General features: G+C 41.4%; 2 protein-coding genes across 3 annotated transcripts; both read right to left on the reverse strand.

The window, feature by feature from the left end:
• Positions 1-732: 732 nt before the first annotated feature.
• Positions 733-6,906, reverse strand: nucb1 (nucleobindin 1). Of its 2 annotated transcripts, none has more exons than XM_023413840.2 (13): positions 6,819-6,906; positions 5,262-5,385; positions 5,036-5,143; positions 4,770-4,902; positions 4,089-4,192; positions 3,646-3,831; positions 3,447-3,537; positions 3,313-3,371; positions 3,039-3,131; positions 2,863-2,952; positions 1,495-1,665; positions 1,255-1,375; positions 733-826 (listed from the first exon to the last, which is right to left on the reverse strand). In XM_023413840.2, the coding sequence occupies exons 2-13, from the start codon at positions 5,379-5,381 to the stop codon at positions 807-809; spliced, it is 1,296 nt and encodes a 431-aa protein (XP_023269608.1). In that variant the 5' UTR covers positions 5,382-5,385; positions 6,819-6,906; the 3' UTR covers positions 733-806. The 2 variants fall into 2 exon arrangements, with proteins under 2 accessions (XP_023269608.1, XP_023269607.1); XM_023413839.2 differs by having other exon boundaries at positions 733-1,158.
• Positions 6,907-7,732: 826 nt separating this feature from the next.
• On the reverse strand, positions 7,733-9,639 carry ccndx (cyclin Dx). The gene is made up of 4 exons (XM_023413847.2): positions 9,314-9,639; positions 8,991-9,206; positions 8,095-8,421; positions 7,733-7,927 (listed from the first exon to the last, which is right to left on the reverse strand). Exons 1-4 carry the CDS (start codon positions 9,572-9,574, stop codon positions 7,778-7,780), a joined length of 954 nt encoding a protein of 317 aa, XP_023269615.1. The 5' UTR covers positions 9,575-9,639; the 3' UTR covers positions 7,733-7,777.
• Positions 9,640-12,327: the final 2,688 nt, after the last annotated feature.

Genomic DNA, 12,327 nt, shown 5'->3' on the forward strand with positions numbered 1-12,327 from the left:
TTCTGAATTGAATGAATTCTGTAACACTACAACACGAGTTTTCCAGGTCCCAACAAAGAAATTCTTTCTCTTTTGGCTCATAAACACAGTGTAGCTGTCAGCATTAGGACTTTGAAGAGATTGTGCCGAAAACTGCGTCTGAGGTGGCCGCCGGTCGTGCAAACTGAAATAGCGGGTAATGGACAAACGCAAAGATACCGTTGGTTACACCTGCGTGCAACTCAGAGGGGATATGTTGTACTACAAGACACAATAAGACAACTGATCAAGTTATTTGATCCTGAAGTCGTGGAGCTCAGGAGCACAATCTTCCTCTTCTGACTCAGTTTGACTTTACTCTCAAAATTTCGACTTTTTTTCTCAAAGTGCATGATGAAAAAACAATCTTCCTCCTCTCATTTTTTTTTCTCATCCATGGCCCTAATACTCCTTAGTTAGTTCATTTTTTTTTAACATTTTAAAGTTAAATTCTGGCCAGATTTTACACATTACACCTTTAAATGCATAATAATTCAATGTCTTGAACATGGTTGCAAAAGTCCCTGTGTAAAAACTGGATCTTTACTGCAAACACACCAGATACAAAATGTATTTTTCTAACCTTAAGAAAAAAAGCTTAAAGATTATTTTTTGTATAGTTTATATTAACAGCTTGTGAGATGTTCTCCAGGAAGACGTTGCTTTAATAAACGTGTAATATGGGAAACAGGAGGGACAGTAATCTGAGTCTGGTTCAGAGGTTTTAAATGAACTTTATTTGAAGTTGTTGACGATTTTACACCGAGCGCCCTGCATGAATGAAAACTTCACTGTGATGGGAGGATTTCTGAAAATACAAGATGTCAGCTCTTTAATCTAATGTAGACCACAGAAATGAACACACAGAACAATATGTTTAAGATTCACGAGCCCAGTCCAGTCTGAGTTTATACATCCAGTTCACATAATTCAGTTTGTTAGAACCCATCTGGATTTCTGTGTCAGTGCAAATCAGAGTGTGCGCCTGTGCACGTGTGTGTGTGTGTGTGTGTGTGTGTGTGTGTGTGTGTTAAGGCTATCCGAGTGTGGTGCACTAAGTGTGTAAAGGCAGATTCTGCGGAGGCTCAGCAGGCAGATTATTCTGGGCTTCGGCTTCGTGATCAGCTGGGGCTTTTGCCTCTGTGAGAAATAAGAGGAATGTTCACTTCACTGGAAACTATTACAACACAAACCCATGCCAACAATAACACATATTTCACATCTCAGTTTGTTTACCTTTGTCTTCAGGTTTATGTGTCTCTGGTTGAAACTGTAGTTCTCCGTTAGGACCTGCAGGAGGAGGCTGCCCGTCTGCTGCCTGCTGCTCCTTCTGTCTCTGGGACATCTCTAATACTGCCTGAAATTAAAAACCCTTGGTTGTTGACTTTATGCAATTGAATTCTGACCCCGTATGATTCCACCTATGTCAAGGGATCAAGGGATCAGGGTCGGTATGAGATGTAGTGCAACAGCTACCTGCTGGTACTCTCTCTTCTGGGCCTCCAGAGCTTTGCCTCGCTCCTTCAGCAGCTCCTGCTCCTGACGCAGAGTCTCCGCCCTCCTCTTCAGCTCCTCCTCTTTGTCCCTTAGCTCCACCTCGAATCGCTGGAGCTCCTCCTCTGTGTACACCGGCTTGGCGTCCAGAGTCTGGAGGGAGGGAAGAGAAACACATGACGCCACTGTTAAAATGGTTCTGCATTGTGAGTGAACACTGATGTGTGAAAGTTACCATGTTTATTACATTTATTAGGGTGTGACATCAGATGTCATGGTGTATTTTGTATATTGGATGATATTAAAGATATTTTCCCTCACTATTTCAAATAGAAAGTAATTCAGCTGCAGTGTAGAGAAACAGCAGCGATTGCTTGGAGTTGAAATTTTTATGAAGCAGCTGCAGAACGACTTCAAGATTTAGTCTGGAGCGAAATGTTTGCAACTGCATATCACACACCGTCAGTGGTGGAAGACGTATTCAGATCCTTTCTTTAAGTAAAAGTACTGCAGTATAAAAAAAATACTCCATTAAAGGTTAAAGTACTGCATTGAAAATATCCCTTAAAGAAAAGTACACAAGTATTAGCAATATGAAAGATGTTACGCCATTATATGCCGTATTTTACTGTTGCAGTCGGTCCAGGTGGAGCTAACTTGAACTATTCTACACGCTGCTGGGTAGTTAAATCTATATATCATGATTGATAAATTAATGTTTTTTTTCATATAAAATATATATCCTAAAAATTACAAGCAACTCTAAGTTTTCAAAGCTAATACATATAGTTGAGTAAAAAGTACGACATATTTAGAAGAAATAAACCACAAATGATCTGTGCAAGATCCCTTATCTGCAGTTATTTCTTGTTATATTTAAATATCTAATTGTACATATTATAATAATCTATGACTTATCTTTCTTTAAGTATTTGATATTGACATTTTGCAGTTTTCCTTTCTTTGTACTGTCCACTTTACAGCTGTAATACTGTACACTCTAAATATCTGAACGCAAACCTAGGCATGCCACGTACTTCATATGGCATTTATAATCTATTCTTTACCAGGAGAAGTTACAAGTTACAAATATTCAGTGTCCTCGCCACGATTTTCACACTTAAACGCCTCTCTGAAGCTGATAATAACTTTGACTACACGTTAGTATGAACCAGTCTTCAATCCGGTCCTGCTGTGCACCGCCAAGCAGTAAAGAGTGAACAAAGCACTACACCGATGCTTTTCACAGCAGCCACTCATGGGAGCGGCTCCAAGTGCATGAGTACAGCACAGCACTGCCTGACCACCCACCCACTTCCCCACCTGTGAGGCCACCTCTGGGCTCTTTACCTCCCACTCTTTGGGATTACTGAACTCCTTCTTCTCGGTGGACTTGAGGAACTCCTCCAGGCTGACGAGCCGGTCCTTGTTTGTATCCACCTTCAGACACGGAAACATCGGTCAAAGCCGGGCAGAGAAATCAAGGTGAAGACTGCGGGAGATGAAAGTAAATAACTAAGACTCACATTCTTCATGATGTGCTCCCTCATTCTCAGTCTTTCTTCCTCCATCTCCATCATATCATCTTCCTCATTTTTTGGGTCGTAGACCTTCTCCAGCTGCAGGAGGGAAACGAACAGATTTTAGTTGCCGTGGGGACGCTGTGTAAACCACTTTCATTTTCTGAAGGTGAGCTGAACACAAACAGCTGTATTTTTAAATTGATGATCATCCACTTCTGATGCTGTGTCATGGGATTTTAAGGGTCGGCCGTGATGTGCTGCAGGTTGTTTTTTTTACCTCCTTAGTGAAGAGAGCCTCCAGTTCCTGCTCATCTAAAACACCATCTTCATTTGTATCTAAACAGGACAGAGAAGTTGTGATAACTGTACTCATCAGTACACAGGGGTTAAACAGGAAGTGCTGTTACTCACCATGCAGTTTGAAGAAGGTTTTAGGGTTGAACTCTTGTGGATCCAGTCCGTCCGTCTCCTCCCAAACTTCCCGCAGCTGAGCGACGCTGCCCTGAACGCGACAAAGCGAAGCAGAAAAAAAGGGAAGAACACGTAAGAAAGGATGATTCACTTCCACTCGTTTCCACTGATGATAAACACGGATGCATGTGTCGCCCACCGGAGCATTGACTTTGGGGTGCTGGCGGTGTTTCTCCTTCAGCTCCTGCATTCTCTTCTCCTCTCTCTCCCTCTTCTCCTGGTCCAGGCTCTTCAGGTACTCCCGCCTCTCGTGCTCCTTCAGCATCTCGTAGCGCTTGAACTCCTCGTGTCTCTCGGCGTCATAGTTCTCCAGGTCCTTCGTGGCCTAAAAAAAAAAAAAAATCATCTTTGAATTCTTTGAGGCCAAGTGGGGTCAGATTTAATACAAAGCAAGACCGCAGTAACAGATCTGCCATTGTGTTTTCACACCCTGGAGTCTGATCAGTATAAATATGATTCTGCTGGACTGTGGTGACGATAATCACTTAATCATGTTCCATTGAAATCTGATCAAAACATATAAACGATCAATCAGCTCTTCACTCGTGGAGACAACAAAACTCCGCCGCTGGAGGATCTTACTGTCGAGATCAGCAGTTCGAGGTCCTTGGCCTCAAATGTGTTTTGATTGTGTGGATCCAGATGTTCAAACTGCTTCAGCAGGGAGGCGTGGTCCATCTGCAGGCCTGCACAGAAGATACATGAATTACCAACCACAGGCTAGATATGACTTCCTTTATGTTCTGTACATACACTTGAAAACACCTCTGTATGAAGGCTGAGCTCATCTCAGCTAACGATTAATATCTTAACTCTCTGGACATTCATCTTTACATTTGCTTCTTCCATCTGCTCTGCTCATAAAAATTACGAACAGAATCCAAATGAACTGAAAATGACAACACTGTTCATCTGTTTGTTTTCACTGACTGAGTGAATTCAGCAAAAACAAGGAACAGCTACAAGATTTGCCCATACTGTATTTTATAAACATGATGCCACCATTTTCATAGCTTTTAAAGAAAAAAGTAAGTATTTGATTGTTTTCCCCACTTGCATAATCTAAAATGAGCACTATATATACATATATATATATATATATATATATATATATATATATAATATAGTAGTATAAAAGATTAAGCTGCTAATAAAAAAATAATACTTTACAAAAGCGACACAATTTTTATCCAGGGATCATTAATTACATGTAAATCTGATCCGATCTGAACACACACTCTCTTCGAAAACGAGTCCACTCACTCTGTGTGTTGGTGCTGTCCAGTTTGGCCTTCAGCAGCATCCTGAGACGAGAAACCTCCTGCCGCTTCAGCTCATCCAAGCGAGTCCGGACGTGGTGACTGACCAGGTCCAGCTCTTTACTGAGACGACCGTTCTGACGGAGAACACAATACACCCAGGTGAGGAGAACAAATCAAATGTCAGATGCTCTTGGTACCTGTAAAAGGTAAAGAAAGAAGCTTAGTGGGTGAGAATTAAGAGAGAAACAGCAAGAGATGGATGCTCACCTTAATGTCCTCCGTGTTTGCTGTCTGCAGTTTCTCTCTGAAGTGAGGGTCTGTCTCCAAAACCTCGATCACCTCTCTGAGATACCTGTCGTAGTACAAGCCAGTGTCCTGCAACAGTGTGTTGTAAAGGACACGTTACTCACACCAAAATGAATCTCAGCTAAACCTCATTATGTCAAACTGGAAAAGAAAACAAAAAAAACCAAGAGGTTGTAGAGAACGTTACCGCATTCTCCTCCGGTACTTCCTCTTTAGCTTCTTGGTTGCCTCCATTGCGATCAATGGGTACTGACCAAACCCCAGCAGAGATGGAGAGAAGCAACAGCCAGCCAGGTTTCAGTTTCATCCTCCTGCAAAATAAACAACGAAGGCAGAGGTGAGGGGAAAAAAAAAAAAAAAACTAGCCAAGATGAAGGGCTGGTAGAGCGTCAGATCTCCCACATAGCGGATGACACCAGTATTTACTGGAATGTGTCGTGAGCCAAACCTCATTCAAAAATAATCCGGTTCATCTTCTACTCTCCCCAATTTCTTTTTAGTGAAATCTTTATTACACATATCCATCATGCCTATTCAAAGACTACACATGCTCACGTTAATCTTATTCAGCTTTTTATATTTTCATTGAATCTCAATCTGTTTTATTCTATTTTATCTTATTAAAGTACCATTTTTTAATTAGCTTGGCCTTAAAAACAGGGAAATCCGACTATACCTCTATCTAGGTTTGTGGTCATTGTCTTCAGACCCTACAGGCTTGTAACAGAGAAGTTAAGGATGTGTGAGCATCAATTTATCTTTGCCTGAACAATGCTGCATTTGAACTCTGCTGAATTGGATGTTTACATGTTTTCACCAGTAACAGTAACAATAGATGGTCAATGTATCCTCCATATCAACAGTGCCAGACTTTCACTTAAATATTATTCATCATCATATTTATCTACAGTCACAGGTCCAAAGCATACCTTGGCATGAATATGAATACCACACAAATCCCCAATCATAACCTGTATAACTCTGTGTACCTAGTGGGTGTAAACGTACCCACAGATAACAGGATCTCAGTTTGAGCCAATGAAATTTAGCGTGAATGGCTGGTGGCTGGTGTGAACATTATATGCCGAATTTACCAGGGGACTTAAGAGATTTGTCATTCATCTAAAGATTAAAACTTTCTGGACGTGTGTTTATTCACCGATATTAAGCATTGATAACATTAGATTCTACAAATGGAATTTGGCGCAAGGATCACCTTTGAGCAGGGAAACGTCTTTTGCGCGTTGAAATAAAATTATAAATTCAGTGAAGGACGCCAGAAGTGTTAGTTCATTAAATATAAAACACCGTTTCAATGGGACTCTCGTTTTTATAGCAACGTTCGTGTTTGTAGCTAGTTGGCTAACTAGCTTAAGGAAGGACAACCGGATGCGGATAAGGGGTTCGAGAGATTGGGATTCAAGACAAAATCTGATGTTTCTGTGGCTGTACTCACCCGTGAGATTAAATGTTTGGTATGTGATCATTGACGTTTGATTTTTACAAGATTCTAAACACTATTACTTCTTTAAACGCAATTTTACAGGTAATATCACAGGTGCTAATTTTCCCTTACAGCAGCCGCAAGCTATGGGGGAAAAAAAGAATCTGGCACAATTCTTCCTGCGCTGTCCCGTTTATATCTTACGATTTTTTGTGAATTCTCCATTTAAACTGCTGGTATGAAACCCATAATTTACATTTCCCTTAACAGAAAAACGCCTTTAAGTAGATCATCGCTTACCGCAGATGTGTTTTTAATTTCTGATCCAATGCTCAAAGCACGACCTGTACGCTCTGTCGGTGAAAAATGACGTCATGAAGCAGGACACCATGCAGCATTCAGGGACGTCCGAAATAATAAAAACATTATTGTATTCTTCATGAATAAAGATATTAGGATTAACATCGCATTTTGAGCTGTGACAGTGAAAGTAATGTCCGCTCATGATGAAAAAAATTGAAAATTATTAAGTTATTTCAATATCAAATATTTTTTTGGCCAGTTTTTTTTGGTGTCTTGTGTTGTTAATGCAAAAATATTCTCAAAACAGTGATTATAAAAATATATAGTTAAGTAAAAGCAGCCATCAAAATCTCCTCTTGTGTGAATCTCCAGGAGGGATTTTTTATATTGTACACATGGATGTATCATCCATGGTTATACACTACAGGCAGATGAATTGCAAACATAGATTGCAACAAACCTAAAGAGCTCTGAAGTACGTACCTATGAATAACACGTGAAGGCATCATTGTACCATTTGTAAATAACAGATGACAATAAACTATGTACAAAACTTTTTAATTGTTTGAAAAATATATTTGCTGTATATTTAATTCAGTACTTAAAAACACAAAGTCATGGCATATTGAAATAAATTAACATCAAAAGAGTCAACAATTGCACGTGATAATAAATTAAAAGTATAAATATTATGCATCAAAATAACGTCTAGTCCTACAATAAAATTAATAGAAATAGATAATAAAATATGGCACATGGAAAACACAACATAGTTGCAAAATTGCTCAGAAATAAATAAAGTAAAAAATAAATTAGCAATCACTCAATAATAATTAATAATTTCAAAATATATAAAACCATGTCACAGCATGTTGAGGTCCTTTTCAATTTATATCAGTTTGACTGATGAACTTGAGGGGTTTTGATTGATTTACACTTTCTATGCAACACAGTGTTTAGAAATCAATCTCTCTCATGTCAGTGGGGGTCCCGGCCCTTTCATTCTCCACCTCCTCATCTTTCTCCATGGGGCCCTGCTGGAGCCCACTCCTCAGCCGCTGGCGGAGGGTGTATTCAATCATCTCGCTGTAGCACTGCAGCACTGCCTGGGGAAGCAAGACAGAGAAAATGAGTGGATTTTGTAGTAGATGCAAATCTCTTCCTGCATTTGGCATGAATATGAAACACACAGGTCCCTCAAAACTTGTGTTTTACTTTATTCTTGCAACTCCCATTCCAAATCAGCCTCAGACTCCCCTCTGAATACACTCACCAGGTCACTCTGGCACAGCTCTGCCAGTGCTTCACTCATAAGAGCCAGCTGATAGGGCCCCTTGTTGCCCAGACCACGCAGTGCACAGTTCAGTGATGCTGCAGCAACAAGTGACGGTGGTGCTCCCAGAAACCGGGAGTCACAGGCGCACATGGCAGCCAGAGTGTCGCTGTGCCGCCGCAGGGTGGACAGCCGCTCCTCCTCAGACTCACCACCATCTTCCTCTCCTGTCTGCTCCACGGAGGCAAGAAAATGTGGGAGGAAGTCCTGAGGGGTCACTGCTGCAGTGTCCCATCGGAGGGTGGCGAGGATGACACGCTCCATTTCCTGATGGAGGGAAGAGGTGCGTGTAAGAGTTAGGAAGGGTGGAGTTGTATGATATTATAAGAATAGTTATTCTTTGTCAGAATATTATGAGATTAAATGTCCTCTCTTGGTCTTAAAGGCTGCATTTCAGTTCAGGGATAGTCTTCTGACTGAAACAAACAATGATGCAAACCCATCAAGAGATTAATCTAAAAAATGATCAGAAGATGAATTGATCATGATTATAATTGTTGGATGCAGCTCTAATTGCATTGTCCATGTGCATCATTTTGGGCTCTGGTAACCAGTGATGGGCATCTGAGTTTGAGTTCCCCAGTTTGCAGCATAGTTTCTATGACTGTCCAGTCATGTAACACTCAACACAGTGTTACTGCAGTGTGATTATTGTTGGTGATAATATTTGGGGCCCACAGCTGGAAATGACCCCCAAAAACTCCACTTACTTTGTTTTAACTAAATGTGGCCAGAGTTACAGTATTTAAGTGTATCGTTGTTGTTCCTTATCCATCACTACAGCCTTGATTGTATTGATTGAAGTCTCTAAAATGACTAATAAGTGATGGACTCACCCGCAGGTTGGAAGACTGGAAGCTGTACTCAGCTGCTGCACAGAGAGTGTCAGCAGTGACATTGTCACACTCTGTGAGTTTGGAGGCGATGAGGATGCAGCTGGCGGCCAGGCAGTACGGTGAAACAGGTATAGACAGAGAGGCAGACAGGAACCTGTCCATCAGAGAGACAGACAGAGGAAACACTGTCTCGTCACAGCCGCATTCACAGCACACCTGGAGAGAAAAGACAGAGGACTCTGGTTTCACAGCTGCCACGATGACACGACTCATCCAGCATCATGAGGAGAATTAGGAAACTAGAGCGTGAGAGAGTTTCATACCTCCAGGGCCCATTTGACGAGCTCCTCCCTGCGCTCTGGATCCCGCTGGATGAGGGTGATGTAGAGCATGGAGGGCATGTACCTCTCCTCCACGTGAAGCAGCCTCTGGATGACACGATGCCCCGACACAGTGGGGTCCCAGGCGGCTCGCAGCTGAGACGAGCCCCTGATGTGGCCCTGCGCTGGAGCATCGTTCTGACCCTGACTCCGGTCGTCCTCCACCTCCTCGCACCACAGAGAAACAGACATGCCTCTGTCCATCTGCACAGCCTGATGGGTAAAATTAAACTGTTTATGTCCAAGTGGGAAAGAAACACAGCAGCTACCGTCCTTCTGTCACTTGAGGAGCTGTGCAGGTGGACAGAAGCAGATCCTCTCTTGTCCTTGTTGAAACTTTGTCTTCCTGTGGTGCTCCACTGAGTATCACCCCTCAGCTGCCTCCACTGAGTTTTATACCCAGCAGGGTGAGAGAGGGAGAGGGAGCGGCTGAGAGGGGAAGGAAAAAAAGCCGTAGAAAGGGGGTGGGGACCCTCGTGAGTGACATAAAATAATAAGAAGACAACAATACAGTGTGTGCAACAATCGCTCCAACAGGTGGGGAGAGGGAGAACGAAGGAGAGCAAGGGGAGAGAGGGAGGCAGGGGAGGAGGAAAGAGGAGCAGACAAGAGAGGGAGTGGCCCGCAGGGACAGAGCAACAGCTTGTCTTCGACAGTGAAAGAGAGAAGGGAGGAAAAGAAAAGGCTGCGAGGGGTGAGAGGAGAGAAAAGGTCACCTCCAGACTCTGACAATGGGAATGGGATGACAAAAGGATGAGGGTGTTTGTTTACAACGTGAGGAGCACAGGAAACATGCCAAACACAGGATACATGCTAAATCCCTAAATCCTATACATGTATATACTGTATATATATATATATATATATATATAAAACTGATAATTTGACCTTTTCAGGCCAAATTACCACAATTAAACTTAAAAATCAAATTTGTTAAGAAGAATAATTCAATTCTTATCATTGATTAACTCTTAAAACAAATTTTCAAGCAACAATTATTAGAATTATTTCAATTTTTTCTGACTTTGCATAAACCAAACAACACAAGGAGAAAGTGCTGGATGCAGAGATCGTAAATATAAATAAACCAATGAATAAACTAATCAAGAAAGTGATTTGAAAGTTGATTGATAAAGAAAATGATCCTTATTTGCAGCCACACTCTTTAGTTTGTCATCAACCCACTTGGGATGAAGGATGCAAACAGATTTTATTGTGATAGAACTGTTTGAGTCTGACTGGAGGAACATTTGGGTGAAAACAGTGAATGTTGCAGCTTTAATCTTATATTTCACATAACAGTCAGTCAGAGAGAGAAGAAAACGTAGCTAAAGTGAGTTTTTTTTTATTATTATTTTCTTTTCTCTTTTTAAATGTGCTCATCAAAGTTTTGGCCCCGAGCCTCCTCTCTCTCTCCCTCTCTCTCTCTCTCTCTCTCTCTCTCTCTCTCTTCTCGGAGGACTCTCATTGTCAAAGCAACCTGTGTCCCGTCGGCCTCCCCTCCCTGCGCCTGTGGCAATCTGCTGCTCGTGTTTAAAGAGCAGAGGAGCCACCGAGGAGGGCTGGGCGAGGTATGTGCAACAGACAGTGGAGCCGGGCAGGTCAATGAGCCGTATTGTCTCCCTTTACAAATCAGTGTCAGACAACAGCCCCTGGCCTTCTGCCTGCTGCTGGCTCCTCACACACACACACACACACACACACACTTCACACATTCATGGGGTAGACACACTTTTCACACACTCCCCGGGGACTCCTCTGACGGTCACAATGGGGTCGCACTCACCAGTGGAGAATACAGATTGTATTTGACACAGTCATTACAGGTGGCTTTTCACACATTAAGGCTTCAATGGCAGCTCGTGTTTCAAACAGTGGAGTAATAGGAGTTAAATGGACGACCACACCACGATCACCATGACTTGATTTCAGCTGAGCATCAATAATTCATACTCTATTCATCATGGAGGTGATGATCGTTTTTACTGACTACAACTAACAGTAGATTCACAGTCATGTATGAAACATAAAAGTAACTTAAACCCTTCCGTGACAAATAAACTTCATGGGATCAATCAGAACATGTTTAGGAACTATACTATATTCAATAGAGAGAAAGCAATGAATTTAATTCAAGTTACTTTGCTTTAACTCAAACAGGCATCATTTTATAGAACTGATTCTTTCATATTTTGTCACATTCTGTGGTGGAAGGAAGGATTCAGACCTTTCAAAAATAAAAGTAGCAAAATGGCAACATAATTTACTTGAAATCCATTATTGAAAATGACACTTAACTAAAATAAATAAGTACCAGCAAAGTGTATCCAGATTATAAGATTAACTCTGTATAAGAACCGAAAGAATAGAAAAATAGTGTGATACTATTATATATTATAATATTGGATTATACAATAATTATACAATAATAATAATGTTATAGAGCTCTACAGAGCACTTTTCAAAACTCAAGTTTCAAACTGGATGGCAATATATTATTTGGATTGTGTGATACAGCAGATAAAAACAATTCCAGTGATATACTCTAGGAAAAATCAGGATGAATTACATTTAAATGAAATAAAAGAGCCCATGAAACATAAGTGACAATAAGCCTAATTATACTGAAATCTGTAAAATGATCATAAATACACGGCCAGAGTGAAGTCATACCCCGTGACTGAAACATCAAGCGCAGAGAGTAGATGCACAGCCACATCATCTACTGCAGATAAGAGCTTTTCTAAGACACTCAGCATAATGACAAGATGAAGAGCCCATAATCCTGCAACACTTGGTCGATTGTAGCCTGAGTGAGAGAATATGGGGTTTAAAGCTGTTGACAAGGCCTTTGCCCATAAAACAGGCTTTGAGAGGGGCTGAAAGCAGATTGAGTTTGAATGAAGGACTGAGTAAGTTTGGCTCTGCCAGTCAAGTGAGGTCAGGTTGGTGTGGAT

Source organism: Seriola lalandi, unplaced genomic scaffold (assembly GCF_002814215.2).
Source record: "Seriola lalandi dorsalis isolate HSWRI2012SDOR001 ecotype SW California unplaced genomic scaffold, Sedor1 jcf7180002054519, whole genome shotgun sequence".
In the NCBI taxonomy this organism is placed as follows: Eukaryota; Metazoa; Chordata; class Actinopteri; order Carangiformes; family Carangidae; genus Seriola; species Seriola lalandi.